General features: G+C 42.4%; 2 protein-coding genes across 2 annotated transcripts in view; one reads left to right on the top strand and one right to left on the bottom strand.

The window, feature by feature from the left end:
• Nucleotides 1-8596, bottom strand: part of LOC117400492 (limb region 1 protein homolog) — a 57708-nt gene extending 49112 nt beyond the window's left edge. Inside the window, exons 1-2 of the mRNA XM_034000538.3 lie at nucleotides 8217-8596; nucleotides 5464-5536 (exon numbers count right to left, since the gene is read on the bottom strand). Of these exons, the coding sequence (XP_033856429.1) occupies nucleotides 5464-5536; nucleotides 8217-8285 (142 nt within the window). The 5' untranslated portion in view covers nucleotides 8286-8596. The remainder of the gene's footprint in view (nucleotides 1-5463; nucleotides 5537-8216) is intronic.
• Nucleotides 8597-10005: 1409 nt separating this feature from the next.
• Nucleotides 10006-24834, top strand: LOC117399495 (nucleolar MIF4G domain-containing protein 1-like). Its single transcript, XM_033998723.3, has 11 exons — nucleotides 10006-11441; nucleotides 12255-12379; nucleotides 14420-14615; nucleotides 15675-15998; nucleotides 16352-16462; nucleotides 17381-17539; nucleotides 18170-18291; nucleotides 18442-18574; nucleotides 20008-20139; nucleotides 21972-22081; nucleotides 22856-24834. Exons 1-11 carry the CDS (start codon nucleotides 10422-10424, stop codon nucleotides 23031-23033), a joined length of 2610 nt encoding a protein of 869 aa, XP_033854614.3. The 5' UTR covers nucleotides 10006-10421; the 3' UTR covers nucleotides 23034-24834.
• Nucleotides 24835-26074: the final 1240 nt, after the last annotated feature.

The raw sequence follows: 26074 nt of genomic DNA, 5'->3' as shown, positions 1-26074 counted from the left end.
ACCACAGGACAGATTCAGCATTTCAAGTGATGAACACTGTGGCTGCAATTTTAGGTTTCAAAAACTTTTTTTTTTTTTTTTAGCCCTGTGTATAAGTAAGAAACATTGAATCTCAAATTAGAATTCAACAGTTGACCACGATTATTAATTCTACTTCCTGCACAATCAGACCTTTAAGAAGGTATTGTAGAGCATGACAGTAAAAAGCATTTTCTCTGGTGTCACTACGGTGAATCAGTATGTCACCATGTGGCGGAGTGTCCCGCCCCTATTTATTATTATTTGTATTTTTGTTTGCGGCGCGGGTAAAAGCGCCGCGTCTTTTGTTATTATATTTAAAAACCCCGTGAGGATGCATGGCTGATCAGCTACTGATTATTTAACTAGCTGACAGTCATGCATCCTTACCAAACGCGTGCAGACTCTGGCCGAGGGATAATAAGATAATTACCAACTAGTTAATCCCTCGGCCAGAGTATATAAACCAGCAGCACTCTGCACTCGGGGTTGAGAGTGTAGAGGAGAGTACGGGAGAGCGGAGAGAGAAAAAGCAACATTAACAAAACAATTGCTAAGACGTGCTGGATTTCCCAGCACATCACTTACTTGTTTGTTTGTTCATTCGTTTGGCCCTTGTGCCCTTTTGTTTTGTGTTGTGTTAATTTGTTTAATATTTTGTTTATTAATAAATACGCTTTAACCGCCCAACCATTGTTTTGGTTTCTACTTCCTGGTCCGTGACGTCACCACTGCGAGCCAGACTGTCACATATGGTGTCCTGCGTGGGATAAACAACGCCTCCAACAGCCGGACCAGGATTGAAAAGTGCGTTTTTTTTTGTTTGTTCGTTTTTTTTTTTTTCAAATTAAAAATGGGGAAAAGTAGCCGGAGGAGAAAGCAGCAGCAGCAGGAGGCGCAGCAACATCAGCCTTACCTTGCCACACTGGATGTCTGCCTCACCTGCCTGAAGGGTGAGGAGTGGTGCTTCGCGGTTGGTGAGGTTGGGCACGTGGCACCAGACCAACCCCCTCCATGGCAGGAGAAAGAGGAGCCAGAGCGTCCAGTGAGGGAGGACCTGCATCCTCCAAAGAGGACGAATGCACTCTCCTCTGAGGGAGTCTGGGACTGGCTGGTGGAGCCGGGGAGGGATTATGAGGAAGCCCTCCCTGCAGTGATCAACCTCCTGTGGGCAAGAGATGGGGAGCGCTGGGAGGCCTGGGAACAGCAACACCACCCAGCTTCCCTCCCAGACATCGCAGCCATGGTGTTCAACTACCTGGCTGCGGATATGGGAGAGACCCTGCTGCTGCCATCTCCAGCATCAGAGGGAGAGGAGCCATCGCTGCCGTCTCCAGCGCCAGAGGGAGAGGAGCCATCGCTGCCGTCTCCAGCGCCAGAGGGAGAGGAGCCATCGCTGCCGTCTCCAGCGCCAGAGGGAGAGGAGCCATCGCTGCCGTCTCCAGCGCCAGAGGGAGAGGAGCCATCGCTGCCGTCTCCAGCGCCAGAGGGAGAGGAGCCATCGCTGCCGTCTCCAGCGCCAGAGGGAGAGGAGCCATCGCTGCCGTCTCCAGCGCCAGAGGGAGAGGAGCCATCGCTGCCGTCTCCAGCATCAGAGGGAGAGGAGCCATCGCTGCCGTCTCCAGCATCAGAGGGAGAGGAGCCATCGCTACCGTCTCCAGCATCAGAGGGAGAGGAGCCATCGCTACTGGCTCCACCAGCAGAGGGAGAATGCCTGCTGGTTTCGCCTCCACAGCCTGGGGAGGAGCCCGAACGTCCTACGCCCGAGTGGGAGGAGCCCGAACGTCCTACGCCCGAGTGGGAGGAGCCCGAACGTCCTACGCCCGAGTGGGAGGAGCCCGAACGTCCTACGCCCGAGTGGGAGGAGCCCGAACGTCCTACGCCCGAGTGGGAGGAGCCCGAACGTCCTACGCCCGAGTGGGAGGAGCCCGAACGTCCTACGCCCAAGAGGGGGGAGTCGGTGCGTCCACAGCCCAAGAGGGAGGAGTCGGTGCGTCCACAGCCCAAGAGGGAGGAGTCGGTGCGTCCACAGCCCAAAGAGGGGGGAGTCGGTGCGTCCATAGCCCAAGAGGTGGAAGTCTGCGCTTCCACAGCCTTAGGACCCAAGCTGCAGTCCCAAGAGCCAGAAGGGGAGGAGTTACAGGCTCAACCCCCTGAATTTTTCTGGGGGGGAGAAGGGCAGGATGCTGGTGTTCCCCAGCAGCCTCTATTTATGCTGCTGAAGGGAGCACGGCACACACCAGCCCAGCCGCCACAGCAGAGGGAGCCAGCACCGCCACAGCCTCCCTCTGAGTGGCCAGCATCCGCCCCATCGCCTCTGCCTCCACCACCACCAGGAGCAGAGCAGCAGGAGCTGCCTCTGTCTCCACCACCACCAGGAGCAGGGCAGCAGGAGCTGCTTCTGTCTCCACCATCACCAGGAGCAGAGCAGCAAGAGCTGCCTCTGCCTCCGCCACCTCCACCAGCAGAGGGTGAATGCCTGCTGGTTCCACATCCACCGTCGTGGGAGGACTGCTTGCCCCTCCCACCTCCACCAGCAGAGGGTGAATGCCTGCTGGTTCCGCCTCCACCGTCGTGGGAGGACTGCTTGCCCCTCCCACCTCCACCAGCAGAGGATGAATGCCTGCTGGTTCTGCCTCAACCGTCGTGGGAGGACTGCTTGCCCCTCCCACCTCCACCAGCAGAGGATGAATACCTGCTGGTTCCGCCTCAGCCGCCGTGGGAGGACTGCTTGCCACTCCCAGCTCCACCAGCAGAGGGTGAATACCTGCTGGTTCCGTCTCAGCCGCTGTGGGAGGACTGCTTTCCCCTCCCACCTCCACCAGCAGAGGGTGAATACCTGCTGGTTCCACATCCACCGTCATGGGAAGGACTGCTCCTGCCCTGCCTCGCACCACCCAGGGATGCCTGCCTCGCATCGCCTGGGGCTGCCTGTTCCACATCGCCTGGGGTCGCCAGGGATCCTGCTTCGCCTGGGGTCGCCAGGGATCCTGCTTCGCCTGGGGTCGCCAGGGATCCTGCTTCGCCTGGGGTCGCCAGGGATCCTGCTTCGCCTGGGGTCGCCAGGGATCCTGCTTTGCCTGGGGTCGCCAGGGATCCTGCTTCGCCTGGGGTCACTACACTGTGGTCGGAGCCCCACGGAGGGGAGCTGCCGGCCATGAAGAAAGGGGGGGAGGTCAGGAGACCAGCTCCCCCAGCCGCACTTTCGCGGCCGGAGATCATGTGGTCAGAGCCCCACGAAGGGGAGCTGCCAGCCATGGAAAAGGGGGGGGAGGTCAGGAGACCAGCTCCCCCAGCCGCACTTTCGCGGCAGGAAATACTGTGGCTGGAGCCCCGTGAAGGGCAGCTGTCAGCCATGAAGAAGGGGGGGGAGGTCAGGAGACCAGCTTCCCCCGCAGCAATTTCGCTGCAGGAGAAAGGGTGGCCAGAGCCCCACGGAGGGGAGCTGTCGGCCATGAAGAAGGGGGGGCAGGTCTGGAGACCACCCCCAAAAATTTTTTGGCCAGAGGAGCTGGCCGGTGCGCGGGCCATTGGAACACTACGGCTGTTTGGGTGGGAGGAGGACATCCCACCGTGGCCGCCACCTTTGGCCCGTTGCTGCCCCTGTTCCTGCGCCGGGACTGCTGACCGGGACTTTGGGGACTAAGGGGGGAGGTGGCCGAAAAGGCCATGTGTGCTGCGCACAAGGGGGGGGCATGTGTGGCGGAGTGTCCCGCCCCTATTTATTATTATTTGTATTTTTGTTTGCGGCGCGGGTAAAAGCGCCGCGTCTTTTGTTATTATATTTAAAAACCCCGTGAGGATGCATGGCTGATCAGCTACTGATTATTTAACTAGCTGACAGTCATGCATCCTTACCAAACGCGTGCAGACTCTGGCCGAGGGATAATAAGATAATTACCAACTAGTTAATCCCTCGGCCAGAGTATATAAACCAGCAGCACTCTGCACTCGGGGTTGAGAGTGTAGAGGAGAGTACGGGAGAGCGGAGAGAGAAAAAGCAACATTAACAAAACAATTGCTAAGACGTGCTGGATTTCCCAGCACATCACTTACTTGTTTGTTTGTTCATTCGTTTGGCCCTTGTGCCCTTTTGTTTTGTGTTGTGTTAATTTGTTTAATATTTTGTTTATTAATAAATACGCTTTAACCGCCCAACCATTGTTTTGGTTTCTACTTCCTGGTCCGTGACGTCACCACTGCGAGCCAGACTGTCACACACCACCACCTGCACTACCTGCTGCAGTGAACAACACAAAATAAAAACTAACTACAGTCTTACAATGGAGGAAAGCATTAATACTACATCGAGTGATCCGGCTGTGATAAGTTATACAGACATGGTCTGCTGCATAAATAACATTCAAATTACTAAGTTATAGCAGCTGTCCAAATCGCATCATCTTGCATAGGCACATAAGAGTCACATGCTCAAAGAATCTCTCCTGATTGGCTAAAAAGCAAGATAGTTCTGGTGCGACGCCAAGTGAACTGTGGATACAAGTTTCATTGCATGAAACATGAAGACATCCATCTAGCATTGTAAATGTTTCCTTGTGTATGGTGGGCTTTACACATGTATAAGAATTTGCCTTGTCCTGTTTACAGCCTATCCAGACATGAGTAAACGAGCGTTTTTTAAAGAAAGGCTCGTCATGTTTTTATCACTGCCACTCTAGACCTGAACCCAGAGACCTCAGCACACTTCTAATAAGGTTTACAACTAATGAAGCTGGAGCTGCTCCAGCAAACAAATGGAGATTAGATAAAGGAGCATTCAGAACAGAAAATAGGAGGCATTTTTTACACAGAGAATTGTGAGGGTCTGGAACCAACTCTCCAGTAATGTTGTCGAAGCGGACACCCGGGATCCTTCAAGAAGCTGCTTGATGAGATTCTGGGATCAATAAGCTACTAACAACCAAACGAGCAAGATGGGCTGAATGGCCTCCTCTCGTTTGTAAACTTTCTTATGTTCTTAAACACAGAACACACGCGTCAACACCTATTCCAACTGTGAAATCTACACTGTCAACGTAAAACTATTTGATATAATAAGCATTAAAGGTTAGACACACAAATCTATGTGATCCTACCGATCCTGCCTTATTGATGCATGTTGTAACGATTCCCACATACTGCACAATCAGTTTGTACAGATAATACAGATGTTACACCGATGTTTTAATGCATTTTGTCATTAGTTTCATAATGTGCACATCCCGTATATAATACAGACAGTATATGAGATAAGCTTTTTCATGGTGTTTTGCAAACAGTCATCGCTGAACCAATTATATTGCTTTTCACATGCGCAATGCTTCAAAAGCCACACAGATTGACATTTTCAGTAAAAGAACACAGCAGCAATTGATTTTTAGTGACCATATCAGTGTGCACAATATATTCTGAAGTGTTCTTTATAAATGTACAGCCAATACTCACCAGCTTTCCTCTTGTATCTGGTGATAATGAAGTATGAAACGAAGTAGAGGACTGCAAAAAGTAGGAAACAAATCTGAAAAGAAAAAAAGAAGGGGTTCATTTTAGTAAATTAAATTAGTAAAACATTTTGGGAGAACAAAAAAAAAGTTTTACTACATTACTGAAACAGACCATGTAATGGGAGTATAGGCCTACATTGATAGCCTGTCACTTTTTAATCTAGATCTAACCCCAGACAATGCAAAATTGAAGAATAACGCCAGTTTGGTAAGGACTATGTGGTACTTTAGCCTCAAAGTGGCCATAAGTGATCCTCAAATCCAAAATCCGCCGATACCAAAATGTTTTGCTTGATTCTTGTAGATCTCATTAATATCTATCCAAAAATATCTTTGGGTGATTTTTTGGAGCCGCCACCATGCGAGTTATTTTGGCCTAAACTTGGTAGAAATACCAAAAATTCTAATTTCATAGGGGGTTAATGACCAGTGGGGGGGACTTGAAACCAAAATTTCTATTCATTACGAGTCGAACGAGATGCTACACATGATCGTAGCATCTAAGTTGAGCCCTGGGTGATTTTTCTGGTCAGGGTCACATTTTCACTTTAGGTTGACCTTTGACAGGTCACAGCTTGAAGGGGAAATAAAAATTTTAAAATGATTAGCATTTCTGAACCCCCAGGTGAATTTTTCTAGCAAAATCTGAGACGGTCGGGTAACAAAATACCCCTTTTCTGGTTGAGTTGTCGTGGAACAACCCTATAATAAGGACCAAAATGGAGGAATATTTATATAGTAACAACATTATAGGAGACAGCCAACAAGGCTTTAGGAAGGGTAGATCTAGTTTAACTAATTTACTAGATTTCTTTCAGGGGACTACTGGAGTGGACAATGACAGTGCGTATGACTTTTAAAAAATCAAAACACTATATCTAAAGATGAAATCATGTGGAATAAATGGTACAGTAGCAGCATGGATTCATAACTGCTTACAAGATAGAAAGCAGAGAGTTATTATTAGAGGCCAGGCATCAAACTGGAGTAACATAACAAGTGGGGTAAATGACTTGGACCAAGACAATCAGTAAACTATGCAAATTTGCAGACGACAAAACTGGGAGGGGCAGCCAACTCCCAATCAGCAACTTTAATAAGAGCTTTAGACAAGATTCAAGCCTGGGTGACACACGGCAGAGTAAATTTAATGTGAGTAAATGTGAAGACTTGCACATAGGGCGCAAAAACATTAGAGGCAAGTACAGCATGAACAGTAACGAAATAGAGGGGGCTATGTATGAAAAGGACTCTGGGGTAGTAGTGGATGAATCTCTTAAGCCAACTAGACAGTGTGGAAAAGCTATTAAAAAAAAGGCAAATAGAATGTTCAATTATATAGCCAAGTCAGTTGAATTCAAATCTAGAGAAGTTATATTAATTACACCACGCACTGGTACGACCACACCTAGAACACTGTGTCAAGTTCTGGTCCCCTTATCATAAGAAAGACATTGAGGCATTGGAGATAGAGGAGAGCAACACGATTAAGTCCAGGATTGAAGGGTATGTCATATGAAGATAGACTGAAAGAGCTGAATCTATACAGCCTAGAAAGGAGGAGAGCCAGGGGCAACTTAATAGAGGTATTTAAAATTGTCAAGGGGTTTAACAAAATAACTGCTGAGAATTATTTTTCACAGGTGACAGAGAACAGAACCAGGGGCCACAGGTGGAGGCTGAAGGGCATATTCAGAACCGAGGGGAGAAGGAGCTTTTTCACAGAAAGGGTGGTGAACCATTGGAACAGGCTGCCGGACAGAGTTGTTGAAGCAGAGACTATGGGATCCTTCAAGAATAGACTATATTCTGTCATGAACAACGCAGTATAACCCTCTGTGACCATAACAATACCTTTAGCTAGCCACCTGGAGGAAGGGCGGTCCGTCTAGCCATGCATTCCCAGAGGTTTCATTTCCCCTACTAATTTGGTTAGGGTTTTTTTTGTTTGTTTGTTTTTCCTCTTCTGAGTGCTAACGGACCACGCTTGCATCAAAGCATGCAAGCATAGGTGGGCCGTATGGCATTTTCTTGTTCTAGAGTTTCTTAGTTCTTTACTATGAGATAAAAGGGAAACAACACTGAACCTAGCACATTCCAGTTGGTGTCACTTGCACCAAAGAAAGCTAAAATGAATTATTCTTAAATCTCCCCCCACATCATTGATCACAATTAACGCTATTCTGTTAAAACAAGTGGCAACAAATTGCTTACATTGAAGTCACTGTTAGTCAATTAAATTGGCTTCAAATGAAAGCAGCTGAACAATCAGAATAGTAATTATGTCTCAAATATAAATTCCAATTCCTTCGAAGAAATTGGACATGAAAAACAGGAATTGATCCCTACCCTGCCTGTTATGAAGATTGATTCATAATCCCTGGTACTTTTCCACAAAATAAAAAAGGAAACGCGCTAAAGCTTAATGTATTAATAATAAAGCCTAGCTCACACGTTGACTGTCCATACACGTCAAATAATAATAATAATAATAACTATGACACAATGAAAAACAGTTCCCTAAATGTAATGTTTACACGTTTGAAACGAGACACTTCCTTTATATTTCAAAGCCAGCTGGCCTGCAGTCGGCCGGATTGTTTTTCTAGTATTGGGCCTGCCAAATAAATGCTGTTGATTCAAACCCACGCTTCCCCCAAGTTCATATATTGTATTTGTACAGCAAGCACTCACAATGTATTCTCTGACTTGGCTGTGGAAATTCTGCTCTCTGACGGTGATGGTCACATCGTCTTCTTCCATTCTTCATATTGCAAAGAAGTATAAATTACTTACTTACGCTGCATAGCAACTTTCAAGAATTACAAAATTCTCTTTCGCAAAACCGCCCCACCTCCCCAAAATAAACAACAGAAGCCCGGAGAGGACGTTCCTGACGCGCAGACATTAATCATTCTGCGCAGAAACCGTTCAAGCTCGCCGTCTGCTTGACCTCAGCAGGATATGACATCAGACGTCACGCAGACCCTGGCAGTAGCGGGTCCACAGATCGCTGAAGCAGCCACGGCTTCAAAACAGCGGAGGAGCGCTGAGTGACAGAGAAGGGCATCGACAACTACATACGAGTATCACTCAACCTGCTGCTGCCACCTAGTCAGGGGGTGTGAATAACACAAAATCGCCGTCTAGTCCTGCTGTCATTTGTTTTGTTTTCATGAATGACACGCCTCAGAATAGATAAACGCTTTACATCGCTACACGTACCATTGCAAATGACTGAAAGGTGGTTTGTATTAACTTGCTACTACAAATAATTAAAAAAAAAATACATATTTTTTTTTTTTTTAGCAGACGCCCTTATCCAGGGCGACATACCATTGTTACAAGATAACACATTATTTTTTACATACAATTACCCATTTATACAGTTGGGTTTTTACTGGAGCAATCTAGGTAAAGTACCTTGCTCAAGGGTACAACAGCAGTGTCGTCCCCCCCCCCCGAAATTGAACCCACGACCCTCCGGTCAAGAGTCCAGAGCCCTAACCACTACTCCACACTGCTACACGTATCCGTTTAAATTCTCAGTTTCACAATAAAACATTGTATGTGGATGTTTTCATCTAACCTTGTTTGGTCTGCCAGCATAGACGTATGCATAAGGACAATTAGTACAGCAGAAAATTATGAAACAAACAATTCCATTGAAGTTGAATAACTGTGATTTTTGATAGATATGGCTTTGTTGAACACACGTATATAAGTGTCTTTTACTAAAGATGATTGAGTGAATGTATTAAGATTACCATGTATCTTTGTCTTACTACATACAATGGGCATAACTGGCTTATGCAATTCTAGCAGCATCCCATTTCACTCTCAGTCTGCTCTTCTGCAGTTTCCGTAGCAACGCTGTCAACACTCCCTCTGCAGACCGTGACGTCACCCGCAGACTGGCTGCAGCCGGCGATCAAGTATCGTGAAGTCACCCAGAGCCTCACAGCGCCTTATCTTCTCTCAAAAGCTCTGCCTTTTTCTGACCAGTCCATTCTGAGACGCCCGACTCTACCGTGACGTCAAAAAACATAGCCTAAACGTTTCAGCTCATTATCCCAGGATATGACGATAAAGTTCCGTGCGGGTGAGCACGCTATTCAGACGTGATGAGTGTGGCATAAAACAAAGCACAAGTCAGTTTTGCAAAAATGATCTAAAAAAAAATTAAAAACAACAAAAATCCATCCTTAAAATAAATGAAGCTTACGGTTTGATGATTATGTTCACATCATTTATACAATGGGTAGAGTATAATATTAATAAACATTAGTTACTTATTGGTATGGGTTTTATTTGTATTTATTTTTTAATAAATTAGATTTACAGGGGGTGAAATACATTTACAAACAGAACACCGACCGTGTATACATTCGCACACCTTTAAGTGGACTGTCTCGTCTCACACGGTTTATTAACAATAGAGTGATGTGTCTGGCAGGTGTAATTCGTTACCTGGATGTACCTAGGGTTTCTGATAAAGTTGCGTTTACTGAAGGGTGAACTCTGACAGAGTGTACAGTACTTACACACTCCCGAGAATCGTTTTTAGCATAACACTGAACATGAATTTTGCAGTAGAACCGCGTGAATCGTGTAAGTGATCCTGTATTAGCACTAGAACTGGCGGAAGTGGGCGTGCTTTTGATCAGCTGTTCCGGTAAATGTTTCAACGATGGCGGCGCCCATGTAGGAGCATGGTTTTATACTCAGTTAAAGTATAAATAAGCTTAAGCTTTGTGTTTACAACGGTATTTTATTGAATGTTGACAGTAGTCGTTTACTTAACATAGCACGTGGTTTAAAAGCCTCTCTACTAAGCGCTGTTTGGATTGGAAAGATTATCTTTGAATTTGTTTTACTTTGCACTTGCCTGGACGTAAAATGAAGAGGAAGCCTCAAGGCAAGCGCAGAGTAAAAAGAGATTTCAGCAAACTTCAAAAGTGTAAGTTATCCGTTGAGCAGTTTTTACGAAAGGAAGACAAATCCACAGAGACCGGGGGAGATGAGGATGGTTGCCATGGGAGCATGCTGTTCAGTGTTAAGAGGAAACGTAGAAAGGAATTAAGGAAAGAAAAAAGAAAAAACAAAAAGGCTAAAATGAAAGATTATTATGAGGGGAAGCTTTTCAAAGCAAGCCCCGGCGTTACTGTCTCAATGGTACAAAATAAGGTAAAGCCAACGAAACCAAATGCCATTGAAGAAAGGGAAAAGACTGCAAAACAAGCAGCCGAATCTTCTGAGCAACAAGAAAACACTGCTGATCCAAAACAGAAAGAAAAAGCACACCATGCAAAGGAGGGGAAAAGGCAAACATTAAATTCACAGCAAGGGTCAAAGAGAATATTGACCAGCAGTACCGCCGGCGATTCGCGGAAGAAGTCAGTGAAAATAACTAGCAGCAGTACTGCGCAGCAAGCAGCGTTCAAGAAAATAACCAAGCAACAAGAAGTGAGGAAAAGGGCGCTGCGGGAAGCTAATGTTGAAGAAGAGAAAGAAATCAAAAGACTGGAAAAGTACCTGGGGATGAACAAACGTAAGAATAAAACCACCTTGCCCCAATCTTTCACTGCGGATGGACTGGATTATATTTTGGGCATTCTTGAACCCGGAGCCTCCGCGTCGGGGCTGTACGAGAGCGACGAGGACATGGACTTGACTAAGGAGAGACTGGAACAGCTCGGTGGGAGTGAATCTGAGCTGTCTGAAGATTCTCAACAGGAGGGATCGTCAGACGAGGATGAGCAGGACAGCGGTGAATATGTTGAAGAGATGGAGGTCATTGAAGAGGAGGAGTGTGATGAAGTACTGGACCAGGAGAGTGGAAATGAGGAGGATACAGTTATTGAGGGAGGAGAGGCAGAGAATACAGCAGAGGAGCATGGAGGCAATACAAACGAAAAGGTATGGCTGTGTGCCGCTGATTCTGGAGTGAGTCGGTGCATTGCAAGTGTACGCTGAATACAGTGGCATTAGAAATGAATGTGCTGCTTTAAACTGTTCTGCAGCTGGGGAATAAATTCATCCTAACCCAAATATAGGAATCCATCCATCCTCCAAAAAGTTGTGTGTGTTGTGCTGCTTCACATTTGATATTGATGGTGCAAACTTTTCCTTAGATACAGTACAAATATTAACTAGGCATCTGCTACAGGTCAATGTATATGGCCCATGGTCAATATTCATTGAATCTTGTTCCTCATCATCATTGAGTCTGTTTTAAAATCGATCATAAAACAATATCTTTTTTGGTTTGGTCTTTTACTAGCAGACTGCTCAGAGCTCTTTTTAGTTTGTTTTATTTTTGTAAAGTGCTCTGAGATCCCTGTACATAAACAAAATGGGTATGGTATGGTGTACCATCTCCATGATCCACCTGCCCATTTACAATACATTGCTCTGTGATGAGTTAAACAGTGGAATACTAACAACAAGCACCTTGTGCGACAGAATGTTGTTCAAATTGTATCTCGTTTCTTTTAAGTGCACTACTGTAGCGGTCGAATGATGTATCTTATCCCATGCTGTAAGTGTGTGTGGGGTGGGCAGCTTCTGAAGTACAAGCACCCTCAAGTTGGAACAGCTAAAGAGGATTGACTAGTTGCTCCACCTAGTGGTAGCAACACACTTTGTGTTACCTAATCGGTAGTGTACAGTGCAGCACTTGCACAAACTGAAGTGTAACATATTAGTTGTGCTCCTGTGTGTTTTGTGAAGGGCTCGGAAGAAGGCAGCACTAAATACATCCCACCTCACCAGAGGGAGTCTGCAGAGACTGACGATGCCAAGAGGAGACAGGAGCTGGAGAGACTGGAAAGGAATGTGAAAGGACTCCTAAACAGGTAATGCTCGTGGATTTCTTTTGTTTGCTTGTCCAGTTGTGATGAAACATGACTAGGACTATAATGAAGGGTACATTTTGACCTTCTAAAGTTCGGAACACATTACCGAAGGAAGGTCTGAACCTTCGATGGTACTCATTTGCATAATTTACTGGTGACATCACCATAGCTACTTTAAATATTTGATTGAAAATCCTGTTTTACAGGTAATTCATGTAAATGGAATAAAACATTCACATGTAGTTCAAAAATATGTTCTGTAGAACAGTAATCATGTTTTTATCATTTATATAAAAATACACGTTGTTCATGTACATGTAATTGATGCTGCTTGCTGTATATACAGTAAGCTTGCATTGCAGCAGTATCTTATTAGTCAATTAAAAGAACTGCAGCAGACTTGGGCAAAACAAAGCTTTATTTAACAGTCACCGTTTCAAGTAGAGTATCCGCCACAGTCACATTTTACTACTACTAAAAATAATAAGAATATGAATTTAAAGCTTGCCAGGCGATCCCAGAGATTGGATGTGCCTCGATGATACATCAACAGTCGCTTGCACAGTTTGCATTCAACTTTTTTTTTTTTGGTCGTCTGGGCATTTAACAAAAAAAATCTCAAACAACAGAGGGGTTTCGAGACATTTCTTTCAATACAGCTTATGCTATACAACGCTTTGCTGTCGAGATGGCAAATTAAGAAATTATAACACAAGCTGGAGGGGGGAGGGGCCGACGGTTCTCAGTGCTCGAAATTAAAATTCTGTGTTTGCATATATTTTGTATGTTTCAAACATATTCTACCATACCTTTGTAACCAGGAGGTCCCCAGTTCAAAACCCAGCTCACTCACTGTGTGACCATTGAGCAAGTCACTTAACCTCCTTGTGCTCCAAGATCTAGTTGTAGTGACTCTGCAGCTGATGCATAGTTCACACACCCTAGTCTCTGTAAATTGCCTTGGATAAAGGTGTCTGCTAAATTAAACAAATAATAATAGCACTTCTCTTACACTGTCTTGTACAATAAGTATTAATTACCTATTTTACTGAAGCACTACAACTGCTATAGGTAACCCCCCCCCCCAGTGCTTTGGCATATTGTACCCTGCTCCATACACAACAGCGGCACCATATAGAGCTGCTACGTATAATGATTTGGTAGTGGATTTTAATACAACAACTTTTGTTTAAGTGATATGCATAATACAAATCAAAAGAGAGAATTTTGCATGCAAGTGACATTTACTGTGTGATTTTAATTATCATATTCACATCTTGTCAAACAGTTTCTGTTAACAGAGAAAACAAAGACCTTGAAGGTTTACACCTACCTTCGAATTCCTGGCTAGCGATAATCTTCGACCCTTCGAACACAGCCCTAAACGTGACTATCTTCTGCACATGTTTTTGTTAATAATCTGGATGGCCTTTCTGTACAGTACAAAACTGTGATTTCATGAGATGTTTTTGTTTGTAGCATTACACCTGTACCACTGGAGACACAACAGCTTCACAAGCTGCTTTGAGGCTTGCAAGTCATATGTCTAAAACTCTCTGTTCTATCATTTACAGCATCACACATTTTAATTTCAGTGTACTGTATATAATACAACAAACAAAAAAATATCCTGAAATTATTGGCTCACTCTAGATATTACTATTTAAGCTATTGTCACCTTTCATGGCGGCTTTTACAGCATGCTTGCATCGACCATAAATATATACAGAAATCTGGCTTTTAGGTTTTCCATATTTAGCATTGCCTCAATCCACACACACACACAAATAACTGCCTTGACGTGAAATTCTGTACAGATTTCTGTATAAAGGCATGACGCACAGTACAGTAGCTACGTTTGCAGATAGCGGAATGTGGTCTGTACAGTAAACTCTGCTACGTACTCAGTGTGAACTTACTCAGCTGGACTGAGAATGCTTTATTCTACTAACCATTCTGAGAGAGAGAGATGGGGAGATATCAGGTTCCGGGCAGTGGAAACCCTGTTTAAAGTATTTTATTTTGTTCATCTGTCTGCAGGCTAACAGAGCACAACATGGCATCTATAAGCAGCCAATTGGAGGAGCTGTACATGAGCCACAGTCGAAAGGACATGAATGACACTGTGACAGACATCCTGCTGGCGGCCTGTGTCACTCCTGCCCTAATGCCAGACCGCTTGCTGCTGGAGCACGTCCTGTTGGTCAGCATTCTCCATCACACAGTGGGATTGGAGGTAATGACATCCGATCTTCAGGAGAAGATACTGCTGTCTGAAAAATGGATCCTGTTTGTAGCTGTCCTGTTCACATGATCCCAGAGTCAGTAATAATGAAACCACGTACTGTACATTTAAAAACAAAGTCACATTATAGAAATGAAATAGAGGGTTACCCAATCTGGGGGTATCTTTCACAGTGACAGACAAAACTAAATAATTCCAGTAAATCTTAGTACTGTGTATACTGCCATCATTTCATAGGTCTCAGATTTTCCCCATTATGTTAAAGGTGAATTAGATTTTTTTATATTTTATTTGAAGGTATTCTATTTGAAAATGTATGGAACTCTCTTTGCAGATACTTCCGGGCAATAAAGGAACCAAGTTGACGTTGAAAACACGTCAGTCATAGGAAAAGCAGTGATTGATACTCGGATGCAAGCCAATGGAATTAGCTTCTGGGATTTCTTTTAAAGAAAATAAGTGGCACATATTGACCATGTTCATTTTCAGTGTTAACAGGAAGCGTGTTAAAAGAATAAACCTAAACTCCCAAAAGCAACTGTCCTGTTTCGGATGCGTTTCTTCAACGGGACTTTTATACATAATTCAAAAGCAACTGTCCTGTTTCGGATGCGTTCCTTCAACGGGACTTTTATTACATAATTCATGTCACAATTCTATTTACTCTTTCCTTCTTAAATCTGTTTCAACAATGTTAGCTGCCTCTTCAGAAATATAAAGCACTTGGTTGATTCTAAAGATGAGGCTTAAACACATTCACATAAACTTTAGCAGTTTGGCAGTTGTTTGTGAATGTGATTAATACAAAGAATAGATCATCTCGAAATCTAGCACAGTGTGAGTTGTTTCGAAGTAGAGATCAGCTTGACCCTATTGCCTTAAGGGTAGTATCCTGGATTTCCTGTGCTCTAGCCACTCATATGGGTCGTTTGTTTTTTACCTGCAAGGATGTGACTGCTCAAATGAAAAGACTGTCCTCTATCTGTGTGGTATGTCTGTGTTTCTTTTGTATTCTTTATCCATTCTTATCGTGCTGCTTGTGTTTTACAGGTTGGTGCCCACTTTCTGGAAAAAGTGGTTCGTAAGTTTGAAGAACATTACCAGGTTGGCAGTGAAGGTAAAGAGTGTGACAACCTCATTGCCATAATCGCACACCTGTACAACTTCCACGTGGTGCACTCTCTGCTCGTCTTTGATATTCTGAAGAAGCTCACAAAGGCTTTTACAGAGAAGGACATCGAGCTGATCCTGTTTTTACTGAAAAACGTTGGATTTTTATTAAGAAAAGATGATGCGGTGTCACTGAAGGAGCTGATCTCTGAAGCACAGAGTAAGGCCAACGCTATGGGAACAAAGCTCCAAGATCAGACCAGGGTATGACTGCACCTGTGAATGAAATCTGCATGCAGAATCCCACGTGCTCATTAAAAAGAGGGATCAAGGGGGATTGGAAAGTAATATGGTGCTGAGTGCTTGTAAAATGCAAAAAAAAAAAAAAAACAGACATTATGTTTGTAAATCCCTGATCTAAAGAAACACATACCATCCTACTGAAATGTACACCTTTTAGTCAGACACAATATATAGTTTTGTCTTGCGTATACTTAAATGTACAGTGTATATATTTATTCATTGGACAGTATATTAATGGGTAGCATTTAGTTTATTAAAATAGTATCTTATTTTATGAAATCATTCTTGCAGTGTTAACTTTGAACTCCTTACAGATGCGGTTCATGTTGGAGACCATGCTTGCACTCAAGAACAACGACATGAGAAAAATCCCAGGCTACGATCCGGAGCCAGTGGATAGACTGAGGAAGCTACAGCGGGCACTGGTAACCACGCTCAGTCAGTACTCCTCTCCCCATTTTAATTTAGGCATAGAAACGGAATGCTCCATATGCACCACGTTTCATCATTTGGCAGATTAGCAACAACCTATTTCAGATTTGTAAAGCACCAATCCTGTCCACCATCTGAAAGCGCTGTTTGAAACTGTGGGTACTGTATTCCCCCCCCCCCCCCCCCCCCCAAGCTTTTCCTTGGTAAAAGCACAGCAGTGTGGTGTGCAGGGTGAGTCATACAGTCAGGGGAGCACAGGTTCATGTCCGGGCTGGGTGAAGTCGGCGGTCTTCACTGGCAATTCCGGAGGGGAGCGTTCCATTAGCTCTGGCGCGCATGCAGGTTAGGGATGCAGAACCAGCAGGTACTGTTATATGATTGGGCACTCCAAATATAAAAAAAAAACTGATAACACTAACTGCCAGAACAGTCCCCAGACAGGAAACCAATAGAAGAAAGATTAGGTTAAATAAAGCCCTATCTTATTTTACAACTTTGTTTTACAGTGGCATTGTTTTACAGCATTAAAAAAACAACTTTGCAATCCACTGAAAAGATAAACCAGTATCCAGGCATTTGTTGGTATGAACAGATTTAAAGATAACACCAGCAGAGGGCATTGCACCACAACAGTTCCCTCCAGATAGATAACATTTGTTTAGGATCCTCGGACTGATGTCCTTGAAGGATTTTGTTAAAGTTTTGAGAAGCAAGATCCAAGTAAACAGCTTGCACTCTGTAAGAGGGATCTTGTTCAAGCCTTTTACTTCCCAGTGGGATTTCTGACATCCAATCTGAATCAGTTTGCTTAACAATTAATCCAGGTTCTTCTGGCTGCCATCGAGTAGGCATGAAACTTCACGAGGGTTCACTGTAAAGTGAAAAGAGCTCAGGCTATGCTTGTTCTTCAGATCCATAGCAGTGCCAGTGGCAGCGATGTCTGTCTGCGGGTCTCTCTGGAGAACCTGCTAGCTGCAGACCAGGTGGGGCGCTGGTGGATTGTCGGGTCCTCATGGAGCGGAGCGCCAATGATTGGCAGCAGCACACAACTGAATCAGCCTGCAGGCCAGGTAATTTTCACCAATAATGAATCTGTCTTCTATTGCAGCGTGCTTCTCGGTATAGGGAGTGTGGCGAGAGGATAGTTATGTGTACCCTCCTATGAGCCAAAACTGCTGCTTGCTAAGCCAGCATTGTGTGTGTGTGCGTGTGTGTGTGTGTTTCAAACTGTGAAGTTAGGACCTGAAGTCTATTCAATAAAATAAAAAAACCCTTTGCACTATTCTGCGTCAATGCAAATTTTTTAACATTAATTGCAGTACATTTGGTCAATTCATATGATTTTTGTAGATTAAGATGACTCAAACATTTTTTTGTTTTGTTTCCACGTGCAGAAGTTGCATTAATCATTATCACAGTGGTACTGTACACAGCCTTTGCTAAATAAGGTTGATAAGATGAAATGGTAGCCGTGTCAGTCCAGAGATGATAGACAAAGAGAAGGAGATGTGATCCCTTTTATTGAACTAACTAAACGGTAATTAATCACAAGCTTTCAAGATCTCAAAGGTCTGTTCAGGTAAAATGGCAGATCCAGTGGTTCCTTTGCAGTTTGTGTGTAATTCAATGTTTTCAAACAGATTCAAAGTTTGATGCTGGTACTCCTGTAGATTTCTAAAAATCTTTCTCTTCTTTTGAAGGTAAGCTCTAAGATTTTGGAGCTTGCTCGTAAACAGAGAATGAATACTGATATAAGAAGAAACGTTTTCTGTGTCCTGATGACCAGCGAGGATTTCCTTGATGCCTTTGAGAAACTGATCAGGTATGCCTTGCAAGAAGAAACCAGGGGTTCACAAAACAAACCCCTCCCAGTCAGCTGTATTATTTCCTGAGAGGCAGGGCTTATTGATTGTTTCATTTTTCATGGCTGAATTTGAACCCTTTTCTTTTTCTTTTGTCTTTGTTTTTGCAGGCTTGGTCTGAAGGATCAACAAGAGAGAGATATTGTGCATGTTCTCATGGACTGCTGTCTGCAAGAGAAGGGCTTTAACCCTTTCTATGCTGTCTTGGGCGAGAGGTTTTGTGAATATGACAGGCGATTTCAGGTAGTCCTCTATATCCCTGTAATGACACATGTAACATATGCAAATATATAGATAAAAGTGAATATTCAGTCAGAAGAAACCCATCATGCAAAACTAGTAACCATGTTTATGATATATTCTGACAAAAAATTTAACAAAATATCAGAGGCAGGTACAGTATTATATAAAAGAATACAGAATCACTTATCAAACATAAAGTAAATGAACCAATAGTTAAACACTTTACAAAAAATGAACATAGCATTAATTCCCTACAATTTGTAGCTTTAGAAGAAATACAATTAGATAATGTACAATACAGAAGAATAAAGGAAAATAAATACTCAATGCCATGATGCCTGGAGGTTTACATAGAAAGGAATAGTAGATCGTTACATCATTAACTATGTAGTAAATTACATCACAAACACATTAATAGATTTAAATGGAAATAAGTGTGGGATTACCAAGGCATCTAAAAGGCTATAAGTACCTCCACTTTCCCTTGACAAAGGTATATTAAATATATATAAATAACTGGTATTTAGCTGTGTTTGTGTTGATCCAGTTGATCCAGTTTCTTAAACACTCTGTACAGCCGTCCAATACGTTGGCAAAAACAACAATAACTAAATAAATCCTATGTTTTCTTCTCAGTCTGTACTCCTCTCCTCTTAGACAAAGAGCTGCAACATCGCAAACCTTTTATACCCCGCCTGTAATTTCTTAACCATCCATTTCATTTGATTCCCTTCACCTGGATACCTTGTAAAAGGGTTAACTCCAGGTGATGCTCTGATTTCTGCAGACCGATGACATTTAGTGGTCAGCAAACTGTTACTGTCTGTTTTACCCATTTCTTTTCTACAAGTCCTGTATAGGGGAATAATGCTTTACTCTGCCGTAAGCTAACATATTTCCCTTCACTTACTTTGCCTATATATATATATATATATATATATATATACATATATATATATATATATACACACACATACATATATATATATATATAATATATATATATATATATATATATGTGTGTGTGTGTGTGTGTGTGTGTGTGTGTGTGTGTGTGTGTGTGTGTGTGTGTATATATGTATATGTATATTCGTTTCAGAAAATTCTGTACAGTACAATATCTGACCACCAGGTGGTACTGTGTGCTAGCTGCAGTCCTTAAATGACATTTAGTTGATCAGAACTGGTGGATATCAATAATCAGAATAGGGAAATTTGAATGAGAAAGTTCTGGAAATCAAACATCCAACAGTGTTTGTGTATTTATTTTAGAAAATGGGTAAACTGACACGGAGGGTCCTGCTTATTTAGTTAGACTGATTTAGAATAATGAGTAGATGCTATGAATGAAAATAAATATATATATATGCATGCAAATATTGTTTCTCGTGTAAGCTGGCTCTCCTCATTTTAACTATGTCTTTAATTATTAGATGACTTTTCAGTTCAGCATGTGGGACAAATTCCGTGATCTGGCAAACCTGTCCAGCACCTCCTTCAGCAACCTGGTTCATCTCCTAGTGCATCTGCTCAAGAAGAAGTCTCTTTCACTCTCAGTCTTGAAGGTCCGTCATCTTCTATCAGGTTCTAAACGGCCTGGCATTTTCAACTGTACACTGAAATACATGCAGTGAGTTCAGACGGCAGACTTGATTTCAAGGTCTTTATGTAGATATGGATCTGCTAAGAATTAACCTCAACCTTATTAATTGGTGTTGGAGGAATGAATACTTGTAATGTAGGAGGCTGTGTGGTCCAGTGGTTAAAGAAAGGGGCTTGTAACCAGGAGGTCCCCAGTTCAAATCCCGGCTCAGCCACTGGCTCACTGTGACCCTGAGCAAGTCACTTAACCTCCTTTGGGTGAGACATTGTTGTAAGTGACTGCAGCTGATGCATAGTTCACACACCATAGCCTTGGATATAGGTGTCTGCTAAATAAACAAATTATTATTATTATTATTATTATTATTATTATTATTATGTCCTGTAAGTACAGTTTTAGGTCTCCTGTGCAACACTGTACAGTAGTGTACAATCATATCCGATCCTGTAAGATACGATACTCTCTACTGCGTTCTCCCCAGGCCATTTCAGCCGGACGAACTGCCCAGCTAAGTGGCTGTCACCGCCCGTTTTGCAGATGCTATTGTGCCTTTTACAATAAGGATTGATTGCGCTGCTAGCACACTAGATCACTTGTGCGCGTTGCTGGGTGAAAAGAAAGTCTTGGAACCACAGGACTGCTGTGTTACGTCTTGACACTACATTTAACCAATCAGGGAGTGGAAGGGGTGGGCTTTCCAGCCCTCGAAGTGTTAATTACTGCTAAAAAAATAACCTATTTTATTTTCAAAGCAAAATAGCGTCCATGAATGTGGAATTTGCCAAACCGAAATGGATGATGAAAAAGAAAATGTAGAAAATGAACTAGAGCAACCAGATATAGTAAACGAAGAGCAACTTGTAAAAAGCAAATTGGAAGAACCGAAAGAGGGTCCGGTGTGTAAAAAAAAATAAATAAAGGTCATGACAGTGGGTATGATGTTACGTGGGGAAAAAATGGAAATGGCTTTCTTACAGCAAGGCATTGGGTGATATGATGTGCAAGCTCTACCAGAAACACAAAAAAGATTGCAAAGGATCAGGGAGTAAATGGAGCAGTGTAGCCTGTGTATGAATTAGGGTGGATTGTTATTAATTATTACATTTCTTCTTATTCAAATTCTTTCTTTTTATATATTTACTGTAAGGCCATTTTATTTTTCTGTTAAGTGTACCTGGCTATAATGCTCTGCCACCCAGCTATACAGAATTCCTGGGGAGAACACTGCTCTATTAACTGATGGGCCACTGCTACCAGTTGTACGGTACAGATGGAAACTGATCAATGCACATTTTATTAAGGGTCTAAAACAGTAAAACTGCTCTTAGCAGGACAGAATGGATTCAGTTGCAGATAACATTTAAAAAAGCCAGGTACTTAAAGATGGTGTGTTTGGGAATGCAGTTTCACTTTTTAAATGCAAGCTGTCACTTCACATAAAACGAAGTGCCCAATTGAACCATGTTCAATGAAAGAAAGTAAGTGATTGATATAATGACTACACCATTACAAGACCTTTTCACAACATCACCAACCTCCAAAGCCCAAGATCTGCTCTGGAGTTCCTGGCTTCATTGGTCATGGGATCGGAGCTGTGTAGGGAATTGATGCGTTGAGGAGAAAATAATTATTGGATAGTTAAAATTGGGGAGATCATTTTTAGAAACAAAAAAAGAATAAGACTTATTTTGGAGTTGCATTTCATTAAGGCTAATTTAACTGTTTTAAATAAATAAATACATCTTATTTTAACATGTGTTTTTGTTTTTGTTATTTTTTTTTTATTTAAACCAGGTTATCGAGTTCAGTGAACTGGATAAGCCTAAAGTCCGGTTCCTGCGCCAACTGCTGAGTAAACTTCTGTGTGAAACGGAACCAGAGGAGCTGAAAGACATTTTTGGGAGGTAATCAACATCTTTTTACACTTCAGTGTAACCTGTGACTGTATCGTTCCTACTTTAGCAATTTATTAACCCTTTAACATTAAACTGTGTCTGAGCCCTTTTGAGCAAAGAGATCATTATCGATGTAAACCTTTTAAATTAGAATGAAACCCTTTTGTACATTATTTGTAAAGCAAACAGACTAATGTAAATGCATTAAGTTCATAAACTATGTTTGGGTCCTGGTATCTTAACTTTTTTCCCAGCAAAACCTGATGTAGTTGTAGCTGATGAGTTCCTGCCTGTTTACGACAGAGAAACCAATCTTTTAAAAGGGTGCCCTGAGAAACTGGAGCTTCCTTTTAATGGCGCACACAGCCATGAGCAATGCAGGAATACTGGCTGATTGTTTTCTGAATCTTCTGTCCTAGCAATCCTAGCATACCTGTAGAAATTGTAATAGAAACACTGCCTGTAGGAGTTTTCGCTTCTCATTTTAAAGGCAAGTAACAGAACTGCATTGTTGGCAGGACATTCCTTCTACATCCTGGTAAACCGTCTATTCCACAGCTCGAGATTCCTTCTACATCCTGGTAAACTGTCTATTCCACAGCTCGAGATTCCTTCTACATCCTAGTAAAGACTGCATTTCACAGTTCCACAGATGGTTTTGATTAATCATTGTTTTAATCACTAATTTTGGTTCGTATGGGGAGGAGGGGGGTTAAGAGTACAAAGGGGGTGTTATTGTTGAAATCCCCAAGAACTGAGAATCACGTTTTCCACTTTGTGCAGGATTTCAGGAATTCCAAAGCTCGGAATGCTGCGGGAAGGCTTGAAGCTTTTCATCACTCACTTTTTACTGAAGAATGCTTTGAGCCTGGGAACAGCTGAGCAAGCAAGCCTGCTGAAAGAAAGGGCTGGCGTGGCAGAGCAGGGCATGCAAGTGAAGGATGCAAAGCTGAAACTGTAAGGAGGAGGAATCTTAAACACACCAAGAATGTGTGGACAGCATTTGGGAAAATACTAAGCAACAACCTTGTTTTCATTGGTAAAATAAGGCAGTACCTGTTTTATTTGTTTGGTTTAATTGATTTTAAAATGTGGTTAGGCCTGTACAGGAATGTGTACCCCCCCCCCAACAGGAATATGCTTTAGGTGTCCATACCGCACACACAATAGCACAACATCGTACACAAATTTAGGAACCGCATTGTGGAAGAGCTCAGGCTTGTGGCTGGGCTAATGAAGAAGTGCTTGTCTGAATCTGATGAAACTTTACAAGTTATTTAAATTAAAAACAGTCTAATACAAAATGTAAAAAAACAGAAATTAAGAGACAAAAAAAGTGGTTGTAATTGTAAATTTAGAAAAACTAAGATAAAAAGCTAGTTTGTTAAAATGGAACAATTAAAAGAGTAAAACCATATTTTCTAAAATTGGAATAACAAGAGAACTTGTTTTGTTCACCAATTGAAAGAGATATCCGTCACTGCAGGTGTGAGTTGGTACTGTGATGAGTCACTACTTTATTCTGTACCACAGCGTCACTGAATTACATTTCCCTGAAAAGTATCATAGGGCCCTGCACCAGCCAATGATGAAGCTGGAGTCCTGTAGCATGTTTCACCAAGTGCTCAGTAACACATCAGGCAGAGGAAACCTGAAGACATTGTTGCATTCAGCAGACCTTGGGATTGAGTCCTTAATCCTGTACTAACATGGATTTCAGCTGGGGCAGCGCTTTCTGGAGATTGTCTTCAGTAAATTCCAAGGTTTGTATTCACTATACAAAGTCAAGGAAACAAGCAGCTATTAACAGACTCCTTTGACCTGTGGATTAAGAGCTTCTCTCCCTGCTGACTGGGGAGCAATAAAAGGTGTGTTTTTTTTTTTTTTTTAATTTATGTGTGCCTTGCTTCATTATCAGAAGATCCCGTTGTTGATAAATTCTGCTGTTTCTGGTGCCCTCGGTAGGAAAAAAAGCTTGTCTTCAAAAACATTGAACAAATGGATTACAGTGATTCACAAAGCCTGTAGGGGGCAGGGCACTGCCACATTCAGTATGTTCATTCTTCTCTTAAACTTGGCCCTAATGTCCCTGTCAAAATTAGGTGTACAGTGTAAAATGTATTAAACAGGATCACTAACCAGTAGATTTGCTCACGTTCATTTTCAGCCTTTTCCTTTCACTTTTAGAAATGTAAAATGGGTGTGCCACCAATGAGCAATACGGTTAAAATAATGGTTAAAAAAATATGATAATCCGGAGCGTTTCACTTAGCATTGCCTTCATCAGCGTACATCTTTTATTTTAGCTTTAGCCGTATAAATGTATGGCTGGAATATTTGGAAACTCTTATCCTTGCTAACATGCCTGAGAGCTCATCTTCAGAAGCTAGAAGTAATACCCTTATACAAAAAGGACAACAACTTTTGAGGGGATTTCTTGTTCCCACAGACTAATTAAATAAAATGTGCAATAACTTATAGTCACAATAATACCCTCTTCGTCATTGCTAGAAATCACAGAGGACTTTGGCCCATACTACTAAAAGCAGTTCTCTCTGTGTTGGGTATTGCATAAATAGAATATATTTTATAAGGGATGGACAAACACATTTAAAAAATAAACAGGATTAGCTAGGACTGCTATTGTTAGGCAGGTCAGCAGCACTGGTTCAAGCTGATGGTCTGCTTGTGATAGAAATACTTCCAGAGGGATATGTACAGTAACCATTATTAACCATTGAATAAAACACACTGAGATGTAACCATGTGTTTTTTGGTTTTATGAAACTGCAATACAGGTTTTTTTCAGATCTCTGCTGTACACAATTCACACAAAACTAGAAGCAGCAACTTCTGCTTCCAAAGCTTTAGGAGCCCAGGCTCGTCCCTGTTCAGACGTGTTACACACATGATTTCTGAAGAGAGATGTCAGTAGATGTGTCGCCTGAGAGACAATGAACAGAGCACTATCTGTCTGATCCACATCCAGGAGCCTCTTTATGAGGGTGAAGGGCTGTCAATTAAGGATAATGAAAAATCCTGAGGTTTCAATGAAAGACCTTGTCAAGACTGACCTTCTGCCAGTACATCTGGGGCATTTTCCTCATGCAATCTCACTGATTGATTGTAGGCAGCCATTTAACACTGTATTTATTCTTTAAAGCATGGGGGGGGGGAGGCAATATACTCAAACTCTTACTAGGATCACCAATCCAAAATAAACAGTTTTGCTTTTGAGATTGTCCTGGAGACATAGCAAGCATAAGTAGCATATGCTAGCATACAGCACTTGGGACCACAGGATGTAGATGTTGACTTGATGTTAGAAGGTGAAGTACAATAATATACAGATATAAGATATTGCTCCATCGCAAGATACAAAGAATTGAATGTGCCCAGTTCTTTAGATATGACGGGTCAAGCATGGAGCGACTGGTGACAGTATAACAGTACCTTCGTACGGCACACAATACCCTGTGTCTTTACAAGTCACCACAACATCTGCTAGTCCATCGGTAACGTTCATTTGGTGTTACATAACATGTTTATATATATATATATATATATATATATATATATATATATATATATACAGTGCCTTGCATAAGTATTCACCCCCCTTGGACTTTTCCACATTTTGTAGTGTTACAACCTGGAATTAAAATTGATTTAATTGGGATTTTTACCATTTGATTTACACAACATACTTAACACTTTGAAGGTGCAAAATATTTTTTATTGTGACACAAAAGTTAATTTAAAAAAAAAAGACATTTGTTGGTTGCATAAGTATTCACCCCCCTGAGTCAATACTTGGTAGAAGCACCTTTGGCAGCAATTACAGCTGTGAGTCTTTTTGGGTAAGTCTCTACCAGCTTTGCACATCTGAATCCTGCAATTTTTGCTCATTCTTCTTGGCAAAATTGCTCAAGCTCTGTCAAGTTGGATGGGGACCGTTGGTGAACAGCAATTTTCAAGTCTTGCCACAGATTCTCAGTCGGA

This window comes from Acipenser ruthenus, chromosome 4 (assembly GCF_902713425.1).
Source record: "Acipenser ruthenus chromosome 4, fAciRut3.2 maternal haplotype, whole genome shotgun sequence".
In the NCBI taxonomy this organism is placed as follows: domain Eukaryota; kingdom Metazoa; phylum Chordata; class Actinopteri; order Acipenseriformes; family Acipenseridae; genus Acipenser; species Acipenser ruthenus.
The sequence above is the reverse complement of the archived record's forward strand: the minus strand, read 5'-3'. Positions and strand labels throughout refer to the sequence as shown.